We start from the raw sequence: 13,302 nt of genomic DNA, 5'->3' as shown, positions 1-13,302 counted from the left end.
AATGGCAGAAAAAAGTGCAGCACAGTATAAAAAGACTTTAATTCAAAAATGATCTAGAGCCAAAACCGGTTTGGCTCAGTGGATAGAGCGTCGGCCTGCGGACTGAAAGGTCCCAGGTTCGATTCCGGTCAAGGGCATGTACCTTGGTTGCGGGCACATCCCCAGTAGGATATGTGCAGGAGGCAGCTGATCGATGTTTCTCTCTCATCGATGTTTCTGATTCTCTATCTCTCTCCCTTCCTCTCTGTAAAAAAACAATAAAATATATTTTAAAAAAATGATCTAGAGAAAATGTTCTGATGCCTAAATGAATAAGTTATCTAGAAAATCCAATTAGGTAGACATCAACAGTGCAAAATGAAAGAGATAATGCTGTTAAGGAAATGTAGCAAATGTAGTTGCTAGTATGTGCTCAATCAATAGAATTTAAAAACAAATTCAGATTCTGACCCTGCTTGCCCCCAACCTGCCAAGCTGCTTAAATAAACGAATGAGTAAAGGAATGAAAGAAAATAATTGTTCCTGGGGTTCCCTTTTCCTCTGTGTTGTATTATGGTTCTTGGAGCTAATGCAATGTCCATGTATTGGAAATGGATGAGGGCACCTATCTAGTCCTCATTCATCATCTACACACCTTACAGCGGTTCTCAACCTGTGGGTCGCGACCCCTGAAAATACATCCTGCATATCAGATATTTACATTATGATTCATAACAGTAGCAAAATTACAGTTATGAAGTAGCAACGAAAATAATAATTTTATAGTTGGGGGTCACCACAACATGAGGAACTGTATTAAAAAGTCATGGCATTAGGAAGGTTGAGAACCTGAGAGGTCCATTTTTCCAATCTATAAGGTGTCTCCTGCAGTCAGTTCTCCTGGCTCTTGCCAAAGCAGGTTAGGATCTTTCCTGCCTTGATGCATCCCCCTGATGATCTCTCCATTCCTGCTATTTCCCTGAAGATGCTTGCTGCTCAGTAAGAGAGCTTATTTCTTGCCTGCTCTTTGCATTCAAAGATTCCTTTCTCATTTCTCCTCCAGCAGCCTGGGGAAAGGTGCTGTAATAATTAAATTCCAAGACACTTTATGCCCGTGACTCCCCTTTTCTCTCTCCTCTGCAAACCTTCTACATTCTTACTAGTGATCCTCCCTTGAAACACAAAAATCAAGTCTGTGCAGGCAATTTTATGCCTTTCTGGTGCTATATACTTCTTAAGGTAATGAGCTTGGCTACCTGAATATGAAGGTAAAGGAGAAAATGTGAAGAACGCCCCCCCCCAAATATATTGTAATATCGCTCTCCCCTGTGAGTTCAAAGCCAGTTGAGAAATAGGCTCAGGCAGCAATCACCATCTATGGTCCCAGCATGGCTCTAGGCCATAAAAATACAGCAAGGTCTAACTCAGACAAAATAGCCATCTATTATTTGCAATCCTGCATTTTAAAGTTTAGCCTTGCCTGAGGCCCAAATGACTTCCCCTGAATTGTATTTAAAATCCATTTAAAAAGATGTGGTATACTTGAAAATGATGTAGGTAAACTTCATTTATCTGGATTCACTTACTCCTTCATTTAGCTCTAGTTTTCTAGGTTTTTTAAAATATATTTTTTATTGATTTCAGAGAGGAAGGGAGAGGGAGATATATATATATATAAACGTCAATGATGAGAGAGAATCATTGATCAACCGCCTCCTGCATGTCGTCCCCCCCCTCCCCTTGGGGATGGAGCCCACAACCTGGGTATGTGCCCTGACAGGGAATCAAACCATGACCTCTTGGTTCATAGGTCAATGCTCAATCACTGATCTATGCCAGCTGGGCTCTAGTTTTTTTTAATGCTAAAGTGTCTTTATTACTAATTGAGAATGTGGTATTATACAAGTGTCTTCTACTTCCATTAATACATGCATCCATAAAAAGTATCATCTATATCACACTAAATATATTACAAAAGTGAGTTCATATTAAGTCCTCCACATTTAGCTTCTTAATATGGGAAATATAAAGAGTGAGGTTTATAAAAAGGCTAAAATCTAGTGTCTTAAAATTTCATCTTTAACATACACTCAATTATAACAATAAATTTGAACCTGACTCCTTAAATCCTAGATGTGCCAGCTCTGGGCCTGTTTTCCCTCAGATGCATTCCTCACCCTTCACAGCTCTGCTCTGTACTGTAGGGGTGGTGAGTGACCCCTTCAAATCGTTTCCCAGGCTCCCATGTTAGCTGCTCCCAGCCAATTGAAGGCACTGGCTGGAAGCCTGGGGACAGGCAGAAATGAGTGTTTCTACTTCAGGCTGCATCTCCAAGTGACTGAAACTCTGTGGCCCCAGCTGCTAGATAGGTCCACAGTGATTCCCATTCCTGCCCAGTGACCAGGACATAGGATCCAGGAATTCCACCTTTTTTTTTAAAGATAGAGTGGGAGGGGGGGGGAGAGAGAGAGAGAGAGAGAGAGAGAGAGAGAAACATCTATGTGAGAGAGACACATTGATTGGTTGCCTCCCACACATGCCCCAATGGGACAAAGATAGAGCCGGCAACTGAGGTACATGCCCCTGACTAGAATCAAACCCAGGACCCTTCAGTCCACAGGCTGACACTTTACACTGAGCTAAACCAGCTAGGGCTCCACCTCTTCTTTGTCCCACCAGCCTAACAGTGGTTCTGACCTCTGACTTATAATCTGTGGGCTGCTTTGCATAGAGTTCCCAATTGGCTTTTCAGTTCTGCCATCACGTATGCTATCAATTCCCTATATTAAGTATCCTCTATTTTAATTCATGGGATGGTCTCTTTCCATTTTGGGCCTTGACTGATGCTTTTCGCTCAAAAATGATATTTACATTTTTCTCAGATCATGAAAGTGAACGCCATCAAGCGAATGGGAAGGAGTGTGTGATTTGTATAGTTACTAGTATAGAGAACCTACTATTGTTTTATTTCTCAAAGTGAAATACCACACAAAACTGGAATCCAATGATTTGTTGTGAGATAACCTACACAAAATGGGTTCCTTGGTCCAGTGTTTGAAAGTGGGCTAAACAAAGTCAAATTTCTCTCTTTAATTTTATAACTCTCAGACTTGAATGTTCTAGTATGCATTGTAACTTCTCAAATGGGACAATCATACACAGAACTTCCCAAAGTTATCTGCCCAGGTGTTGGTGCTCTTGTTCCAGCATTAAGAAGGGTTCAGCTATCTGGAGAAAGGCTGTGTGTGTAACTTAAAGAGTCCAGAGACGAAGTATAATTTTGAAAGGCATATGGGGGTCAGAGGAGCCTAGCTAAAGAAACTAAGATCTCCTAGTCTCAGGACCCCATGCTTTTTATTAACATAAATTGTCCTGAGGCGATTAACATAAATTGTCCTGAGGCGAGGCAGAGATATACACTTCAAAGGGGCAGGGTTTCGTTTACAGAGGCATTGTCAGAATGGAGGAATTAGATTAAAATGCCCTGAGTTGTCTGGTAGCAAACAATCATCCCTTTTCAGGTTTGGGGAAATGCCATCAGCCATTCCCAACAGGTGACAACATATGTGACTCAGCCCTTGTTGAGTCCCCAAGTTCCATCAGCCTTTTGATGAAACTCTTGCAATTACGACATGCTAGAATTGGCTCCGGCACCCACGGAACCCACTCTTTGAAGAAAACCGAATAGCATTTTCTAGGACTCTAGTTTCATACAACCCAATTTGGGAAATGCTGAATAACAATAATCTCAATCAGATTTTGATAGAGGAATGGGGTGGAATCATTTGAGATGGAGTGCTGCCATATATCCATGTTCTTGCATTAAATGAAGTACATACTTTAGATCCTGAGGTAGAGGTAGGTGATTAACCTGATGCCTCATAATTAAATTGAAGGAGCTTGCTTGTATTCTCATTCAGATGGCAGGAGGCAGGGGTAGGCTAAAACTTGCCTGGGACACCTGAATAAGCAGTACTTGAGGGAAACCCAGTTTAGGGATAAAAGGGAAAACCTAGACCTGGGGCATTCTGAGGCCACCCACCTCAACACTAAGTGTTGACATGACTCCTGTTAATGGTTTGATTTGGAATATGAATGACTGCATCCTGATGGGCCCACAGGAAAATGACTGCAGTAAGGTTTGTTTTATTAATCTCTAGAATCCAGTGGGACATGTTTTTAGAAGCCCCAAACTGCAGTGTGATGTAGTGGGAAAAGTGTGGCTGACACCTGGGTTCAGTCCTGTGGGACCAGGGGCAACATACTTAACCTGTCTGAGCCTGTGTCTTTATATGTAAGAATCTGGAGTTTAATGTTCTCTAAACAAGGCTGTTGTGAAGATTAAATGAGGGATGTAAAACCATTCCAGAAAGTGCTATGTAAATATCAGCTAATAATTTATATTTGTCTCCTACAGTTTCAATTTAATGTTCTCTCCCATTATTTGTATGCTTGTTTTAGTGTAACTTTTCAAATTATAATTTGAAAATTTCAGATATTAGTTGCAAAAATAATAGAAAAAATCCCCATGTACTTTCCCCTCAGATTCCTCAAAATCTAACATAATCACAGCACAATTTCAAAACTCAGGATATTAACATTGATATGATTTATATATTTACCATAGTCAAACTTTACCAATAATCGCACTACTGTCCAATTTCTGGTTCAGTATCCAACTGAGGACCATTCACTGTACTTAGTTATGTCATTTTAATTTCCTTTATGTGGGCATCCTTAGTCTTTGTCTTTTTAAAAAATATATATTTTATTGATTTTTTTACAGAGAGGAAAGGAGAAAGATAGAAACATCGATCAGCTGCCTCCTGCACACCCCCCACTAGGGAAGTGCCCGCAACCAAGGTACATACATACCCTTGACTGGAATCGAACCCGGGACTCCTCCGTCTGCAGGCTGATGCTCTATCCACTGAGCCAAACCAGTTAGGACAGTCTTTGTCTTTCATAATCTTGATAATTTTGAAGATTACAAACTAGTTATTGTGTAGACTACCCCTCAACTTGTGCCTCTCTGATGCTCTCATGGTTAATGTTTTGTGTTAATATTCATAATATTACATGAATAAACACTTTATGTTTATTCATGCCATCAGAGGTAGTATAATGACGAAAATAGGGTCCTTGTTAAGTGCATAAACTCCAGTCAGAATACCTGGGTTCAAAATCTAACTCTACTAAACTGTGTGACCTTGGTTTATGACTAAGCTTCCCTATCTGTCAAATGAATACATGTAAAGTCATTACAACAGTGCTTGGCTGTGTTAGCTAATGAGTTGGGATTTTAGTGACTTTACTAGTAGGAAATATGCCCTTGCAAATTGATGAAGAGAATAAAGCAGTGACAGGCACTTAAAAAAATAACCTCATCTTTTATTTCAAAAAGTGGGACTCAGGGAGAGACTATCTGTGTCTCACTAAAGCAGGGGGTTCTGTACCATGAAAGCTACTAATAGAAGTTTCCAATATTGCCCAAAATACGTTTTGCTTCCCTCATACTCATTGCTCAAGCCTGAGCTTTCTTATAAATCTTTATTTTTAGAGTATTACAGATGCCTCCCCTTGTTTTCCCCATTGCCCTCCTTCACCTGGTTCTGGCCCCACCCCAGGCCTTCACCAACCTATTGCAGCAGAGATTTTAGCCATGAGCATCCTTTGCCCCTCCCACCCAAAGAGTCAGAGCCAACGACCTGCCGCTGGCCAAGAGGTGCACTGTTCCTTTCAGATATCGGCCTGCAGCAAGAACTAGCTCCTACCACACAGGAATATTTATTCAGCATAATAGGTCTGCGTACTAGGAACTGAGCCCATTTCCTTGCCCATCAGTTGCTGGAAAAAAATGTGTCAAAAAAATTTTAAATGTCATGAAATAATTAACACTCTTTTCCCCTGACAGCTATTCCCAGAACTCAGCCTTTCAAGCTTCATTAGTATGCGTCCAGCACTTCAGCCATGGACACATTCACTGAATAACCATAGTGATAACCTCAGCTCCTAACCTTTGCATATGCTTCTTGTTGAAGGGGCCAAACCACTCAAGACCTTCACAATACTTATTTTAATGGCCAATCCTGGGTAGACTCAGCAGTGAGACAGCTCCCCAAAAGGTTGGATGGGGGAAGGGAAGGAAGCCTGAATAGACTAATTCTAAGAAGGTAGAAAGAATCTAAGACACATTTATGAAAATTTGGTAAATGACAACTATTCATTTTAAAAGTAAAAAAAATAACCCCTTAATATAAAAATAATGCTTTCATCTGAATAAGAAATAAAATTTTACAAAGTAATTTTGATCCTTTACCTCATTTGACCACCCCTCACTCTCAAGACACCATTTTGCAGGTGAGAAAAGGATTGAGACGAAATGGCTCTAAGTGGCAAAGCTGAAACTTTAACTCAGGTCTCATCTCCAAATACAGCACATTTCCCACAAAAAAGGCCACAAAAAAGAGACTGAAGTGTGAAAATGTAGCGCATCAAGCTGCAGTGGAGAAACTTTAGTTTCTTAGCAGTCAAGTAGAACAGGATTTTTCAAAAGGGACTTTCACAAGGCCTTGGATGCAGGCTGAGTGTGTCAGAGAAGGTGGGAAAGTAGGTAGACAAGTTGGGGAGAGGGAAAAGAGAGAGGTGCACACACATATTTTGGCTCAAGTTTCAAGCTATTGTAAAATTCCTGCATCTTGGCTACTTAAGAATCAAATGATTTCAATGGGATGGAGACAAAAAACATACATCACATCACCTCCAATGTGTGGGCAGCAGCAAGCACACAGTAGCCTTTCAATATGTATTTGCTGATTTGGCTGGACTTTTACTATGCAGTAACAAGATACAGTCTTATTCAATATTCCTACCAATACCATAAACTTCACAAATTAGATACCACCCTAAAATGCCAGTTGAACACATATATAAATGGTCAACCTTTTGTGACTTGTACAAAGAGATTAGAAACTTCTCCAAACTGCTTCCATATTGTTTTTTTTAAAACTTTACTATTGAAAGTATTACATATGTCCCCTTTTGCCCTCCATCAACCCCTTCCATTCCATATCATGTCAAACTGAGATGTTTCCAGAAAAGAGGCTAAAATATCAATCATATTAAACCAAAGTTTATTGATTAGATCAAACAAAATTTCTGTAATGAAAAAGTTGCATTCGTAAAAGATGGCATTCACATTCATTATAGAAAGCAACAACATAGATGTAAAAAATTGCTTAAGTGAAAAATGTCATACTGCAGTCCCATTTTGCAAGCTGAAAAATGATTTTATCAACATTTGCATAAAATCTGCATTTATATACTGCATGTTATTAAAAATTTCATCACTAAATTATTATGAATTTTGCAAATTTATGCTTGCATTTATACTGTTGCTGGTGTAAATGTGGTAGGCATTGAATTTATTTTTTCAGTTTAGTAGGTAACATCCTCGAACAATTGACAACAGTTGTGAAATTACAAGGACATTTTGATAGTTCAAAATTATTCAAATGATGTAATATGATCCTAGCGTTACATTTTCTCCTCTGTCACAAAATAAGGTGGTTAGATTATAGGGCATACTGGATACCTTACTTCAAGTTATTCCATCTGTTAACCCCACACTAGTCAATTTTTTAGCTCATTAATAAAATGTCTTTCAAAAAGGAAAGTCAGGTCCCTCTCAAGGATCTAAACCATGATATTAAACATCACTGCCTTTGTGAATTTGAACTGCAGTAATGTGTAGCTGAGATATAATTCTAAATCCCCCTTACTCATGTTTCTTCCAGGCTGCAATAAATTTTATATGCTACCAGTTATATTTCCACTACCACAGATATTCTGATTATGTCATATCTCCAATGGTTCTGCATTAAACAAGACTCTTTATCCATTGTGGCTCTGTCATTTGTATTCACAGTCCCTATAGTTCTTACATAAAACAATAACAATACAGCAACAACTATAAAAACAAGCCCTGGCGATATGGCTCAGTTGGGGGCATGGTCCCATGCACCTTAAGGTTGCCGGTTTGATTCCGGTCAGGACCTGTGCCTGGGTTTGATCCCCAGTAGGGGGCATGCAGGAGGCAGCGGATCAATGTCTTGCTCTCACATCAATGTTTCTCTCCTCTTCTCTCTCTCTCTCCCCTCTCTTTTCCCTCCCTCCATTTCCCTTCCTCTCTCTCTAAAAAAAAAAAAATCAATTTTAAAATGTTTTTTAAAAAGTACTTCTTAAAAAAAAAATCATAAGCTTTCCTGGGTCTGAGTTTTTGGCTCTCTGGAATAGGGAAAGAATATATGACTTTTCAGCAGACTACCTCAAATACAGGCTACCAGGTAAGGTGTGAATGACACCTAAGAAAATACTCAAAAATAATACTGAGAGATGACAACAAAGAAAATAATGAAATGTAATGATGGAATGGTTCTGATAAGTGAAATATGTCCTTCTAGAAGTTAAGAAAAATTACACCTAAATATTAATACAAAATATACATGGAAGAATCAAATGTGCCATCTGGACTATATAAATAGATTGGTACAGATTGAATCAAATACTTTTCCAAAAAGGTACAATATAACACTAATAATAGTACAGGCATGTCAGAAAAGACATCCAAAAATGGAAACTGGTATGAAAACACTTTTTAAAAGACCATTTTAATTGAGTTGTCAAATGAAGTTATTTATATCTCCCCAAATATGTTTAATTTTACCATGTAATAAAGATATTTCAATTTTTACGTTTTAAGTGGATTCATTAGCAGGATAAAATCTCCTTCTAGCCCAGTAAGTTGAGGACTTTACCAATGTGAATCTCATGATTTAGTGTTAGACCATTACCCATTCAACTTTGCTAAGAGAGACAGCATATATGTTCAGTTATGGCTTTGCCGGCTGAAACACCATCCTGGGATGGATCCTTCCCTCCCAAATTGGCAAGTTAAAAAAAAAGTGCTGCATGTATGCATATGTGTAGCCTCTTTCAAATAAAAACCATTAAGTTTGAAATAAGCTATTCTTATTTCCTCTCTACACAAAGTCATAAAAGACTGATGTTCAGAATGCCCTTTACTTTTATATAACTGTGGTTTGGCCCACCTTACCTCAGATCCTAGTAAAATATGGGAAAAATATGTTATATCTGAACTATTTTGAGGGGCTACTAAGTGATTGGAAATGTTTTATTTTCAAAGCTAGTAGCCAAACACCCAATACTTGGGGTTTATTCAGAAGAACAAAAATAAAATTAAATAAAAAAAATTTTTATTCTCAGGAAAACACCCAGGGCTAACACTATTTCCACGTAAGAGTTCATTTCTTGACAAGGACATTCTATCAAGACAAAATTAGCATGTGGGTAAACAGAAAAGATTAACTATTCTATCTGATGCATTGATATCATTTAGTCTTCTTATACTTTCAAGTATTCCTTTCATGTGTTGAAAAAATAATTTAAGGTAGATCATCATTCAGCAGGAACAAGAAGTGTGATCCAAAGAGCTGATTTCTTCCACCAGGCAGAAAAAAAAATATTAGCAAAATCTATTCATTCCCATTGCATGACTTCTATTTTATACTATTCTATTTAAATCCATTCACAAAATTCATGGGTTAAAAGAACACCCACTTGGTAATTATATTATTCTATCTAAAGCCAGTAATTGTAAATATTCTTGCTTTCAACTTTCATATAATTTGTAACATAGAGCTTTGGCCATAATGGCTACTTACAATAACTGTAAATGCTTACAATAGTCATTTGGTATTTTAATGGACATTTATTCTGAACCCTAGACATAAGAGAGTTGTTTAGTTTGTTGCATATCGAGTATCCTGAGATGATTAACTTTTTGTAGTTGTTTCTTCATGCTTTCTTTTCTAGCTGTAACCACTGTCAATATGCTTGTAGGACAATAACATAGGCAGTTCAAGATTCTGATTCTGAAAAATTTAAAACATACACAGTTAAAAGGTTTATTTTAATAATAACAATGTAAAACCATCTGTATAGTATTTTCAAAAATAAATCAAGTAGTAAATTTTGTTATGAGAGTAAAGCGACTGTCTTAACAAAGTGCCAAGTTTTATTCACATGCAGGGAAAAAGAGTGACACAATAACCAGTTTTCAATGATCATTTGTTAGCTGAGTAAGATTCAGACTTGCTTTTTGCTTTTGGATTTCTCCAGGGTTCTCCTAACAGTTGTTATCACTAGGACTACCCACCACAGCAGAGGCTTACCTCACCAAGATCCCTTCCTGTAGCCCATGAGCTCCTTGAGAACAGGGACATGTTATTTATCTTTCTATCTTCAGCACCTAGCACAGTATCTGGCACATAGCAGATTCTCAGGACATGCTGAATGAATGAACAAATTACTGTGTTTTGGATGTACAAATTTTGACAGAGTATCTGAAAATGTATAGTTTTGAAAGAATGCTGTGGAAGTACTTTTTCTTTATTGAAAGAAACATGTTTCCTCCTTGTAATATTGAAGTTAATTTTCTTTTTTTAATCCACACCCAAGGAGTGAGGATATTTTTTTCCATTGATTTTTAGAGAGAGAATGAAAGGGAGGAGGTGGAGATAGAGAAGGGGAGTAGAGAGACACATCAATTGGTTGCCTCCCACATGTGACCCGGGTACATGCCCTTGACTGGGAATCGAATCCGAGACCCTCTGGTGCACAGGCTGGCACTCTAACCACTGTACTACACCAGCCAGGGTGAAGTTAATTTTCTTTTTGGTAGATGATGTATCTAAGGGTCAAATGACTCTTGTTTTTCTTATTCATTATCTTTTTAGGAAAGAAAAAAGTATCCCTAAAAATCTGTAGATTATTTTCTGTCCTCTAAAGATCATCAAATGCTATGATTGGGATGGGGCATGACAGAACAATGGATAACTGAGTGTAAATCAAGTATGTTGAAAAGTAGAAGCCCTATGTCATGGGAGGGAGACTAACTTTGGTTCTCTTCTCTAAAATCCAACCTTTTTAAACCTGAGTAGTGGAAGGCTTTAAAGAGGTGTGCTATTTTCTTGGTGCATCTTCCTCGCCATGGTTGGACTAGAAGTCCTCCAGAGTACCTTCTATTTCTTTTTATGTTCCATATTTTAATATTAATTTTTCAGATAAGGTTATGGTGACTAATGAAAATAAGATTGCCATTCACATTGAGAACTTGTAAAAGGTGTCACCTTATCAACCATGGGACAAACTCAGTGGGGCTAAATTAATTTGTCAAATATTTTCCTTGGAGAAGAAATAATTCCACATGAATATGAATTCCTGGAATAAATTTACATTAAAATAAAACAATTGCTTAAAAGCTATAATTTCCTCAGCTCTATATTAGGCATTGTAGGAGTTAAGGCCCTGGAGAGTCCAAAAGCAATAGCAGTGTCTGCTACCCAGCCAATCCCCCAAATCACAGACCAAGCTAAAGAAAGCAATCCAGGGGGATACACAATTAGCTGGAAACAGTATGGCTAAAATGCACCACACAGCTTAGGACAAGGCTATCTGGGACAAAGGGGCAAAAAACTTTGAAGGCTACTGGGAAGCAGATTCATTACTGAGGGAAAATATAAGCAGGTGAGTTGCTCAAAATGGGGGTTGGGCGAGGGAGATGCTGACAGAGGCAAAATTAGTCAGCTTCCAAAATAACACAGCAGATGCAGAAGAAACAACGTTATCAATCCATTCGTTCAATATTTCTCCTTTGCTGGACTGTGGGGAAGTTGATAGCTAATGAAAGAGTGGGCCTATGAGGTGGATTTATAATTCTTAGCTTCAAAATGAACTGACTTGCAATTTCTTTCATGATGATCATTCATTTTTATGTGTGCATGAAAGACAGCCCTGCCCTAAGCTGTACAGAGTTGTTTCCAAGCTGACAAGCTTGTAAACCTCATTAATGAATTACTCTAAATTTCCATTAATGGATAAAAGACCTATAAAGGTCTGGGGTAACAGAGGCCCCTGCAGTGGGAAACAAAATACACATGGAGGAGTCATTCCGAGTTCAAGGATTCCTCCCATAGCATATAAATTCCTCCCAAATAGTTTTTGGGCAAATGAAAGAATGATATAAAAGGTATTTACTCATTTTTAGAAAAATTAATTATGAAGCATTTTATATAATTAGGGTAGCACCCCCCTGAATGGCTAGGAAAGATTTTACTACCTCTGAAAGTTGAAACATTTAGCTTGAATAAAACTTGGCATTAAAAGTGATTAGACTGGCTCATTAATATATATTTGGGGATCAGACATTTACAAGGACATTAAGTTTAAACCTGCAAACACACAGACACAGCACATGGAGATACAAACACATTGAATTATTCTCACATAATTCCCAAAAGAACATGCAATGCTAAACTGACTTGATATTATACAGATGCAATTTTGGAATATTTCTTTTCAATTTTCCAAACACATTTTAAAATCAAAATTATATTTCTTGATTACTATTGAGCATTTTCATATGATGGCACTGCCATGACTACTTGCCCCTTATAAATTAAATATATTGGATTAACCTTCAGCTCTGGAAAATGCCTAAAATTTTATTGGGGGGGGTAGCAAATTTAAAATACATATTTCCACATATTCCAAGTAATGCATCTTTATATTTTAGCAAAGAATAATATAAAGTTCACCACACCAACAGCAGAAAAAATTTAGAGTGATAGTTTCATTTTTTCTTTATAATGCTGTTAATCTTTTTCTTTAAAGCCAGCCCACTTAACACTAGGTACCTGTTACAATATATTAGATTCGTCTGAGAATGTTCGTAAAAGAAGAGGTCTGACTGAAGGTCTGGCGGATAATGAGTCAGATGCCTTTTTACAGCTCAGATTTCTCTGTAATAGTGAGGTAAAAATACTTAAAGGATTTGAAGATTGGTTAACCTACCTGGTGCTAAAAATGTAGAAGAAAAAAATCACTTTCTGTAGACTACTCTTCTGGCCAAAAGTACAAATGATTACAGTATAACAAATGCATAACATTTAAATGAATACATTTAAAGACCTAAGAAAGTGTCCAACTTGAATTGAATTGTTTTCATGGTAGAAGTATACAGACATTAGTAATATGTGCCAAACTTGGGTTTTTGAAATGACACTGGTAGGTTATGTGGTAGATGAGTCAATATATTTTGATTAGTAAACCATACCATCCTTTTGGTGAACACCTCTGAGAGTTGTAGCAGTGCTGTCAGTGTACCGAACAAAGAGAAATTGTGCAAAACAGTCCTGTGTTGGTGAACTGATGTGGCTTCTATTGCACAGTAGGAATCAACGA

At 37.7% G+C, this 13,302-nt stretch overlaps 1 protein-coding gene across 6 annotated transcripts in view; it reads right to left on the bottom strand.

The window, feature by feature from the left end:
• Positions 1 to 7,091: 7,091 nt before the first annotated feature.
• The window catches only part of ATP11C (ATPase phospholipid transporting 11C), a 202,689-nt gene continuing 196,478 nt past the window's right edge, over positions 7,092 to 13,302 (bottom strand). For 4 of the 6 annotated variants that reach the window (XM_023757568.1, XM_023757593.1, XM_023757571.1 and 1 more), the window contains one exon: positions 7,092 to 9,932. In XM_023757568.1, the coding sequence (XP_023613336.1) occupies positions 9,870 to 9,932 (63 nt within the window). In that variant the 3' untranslated portion in view covers positions 7,092 to 9,869. Of the gene's footprint in view, positions 9,933 to 12,755; positions 12,861 to 13,302 lie in introns of those variants that run through there. The other 2 variants (XM_023757562.1, XM_023757575.1) reach the window with 2 other exon arrangements.

This window comes from Myotis lucifugus, unplaced genomic scaffold, assembly GCF_000147115.1.
Source record: "Myotis lucifugus unplaced genomic scaffold, Myoluc2.0 scaffold_2, whole genome shotgun sequence".
NCBI classification, from domain to species: Eukaryota; Metazoa; Chordata; class Mammalia; order Chiroptera; family Vespertilionidae; genus Myotis; species Myotis lucifugus.
This window is presented reverse-complemented; position numbering and strand designations above follow the sequence as displayed.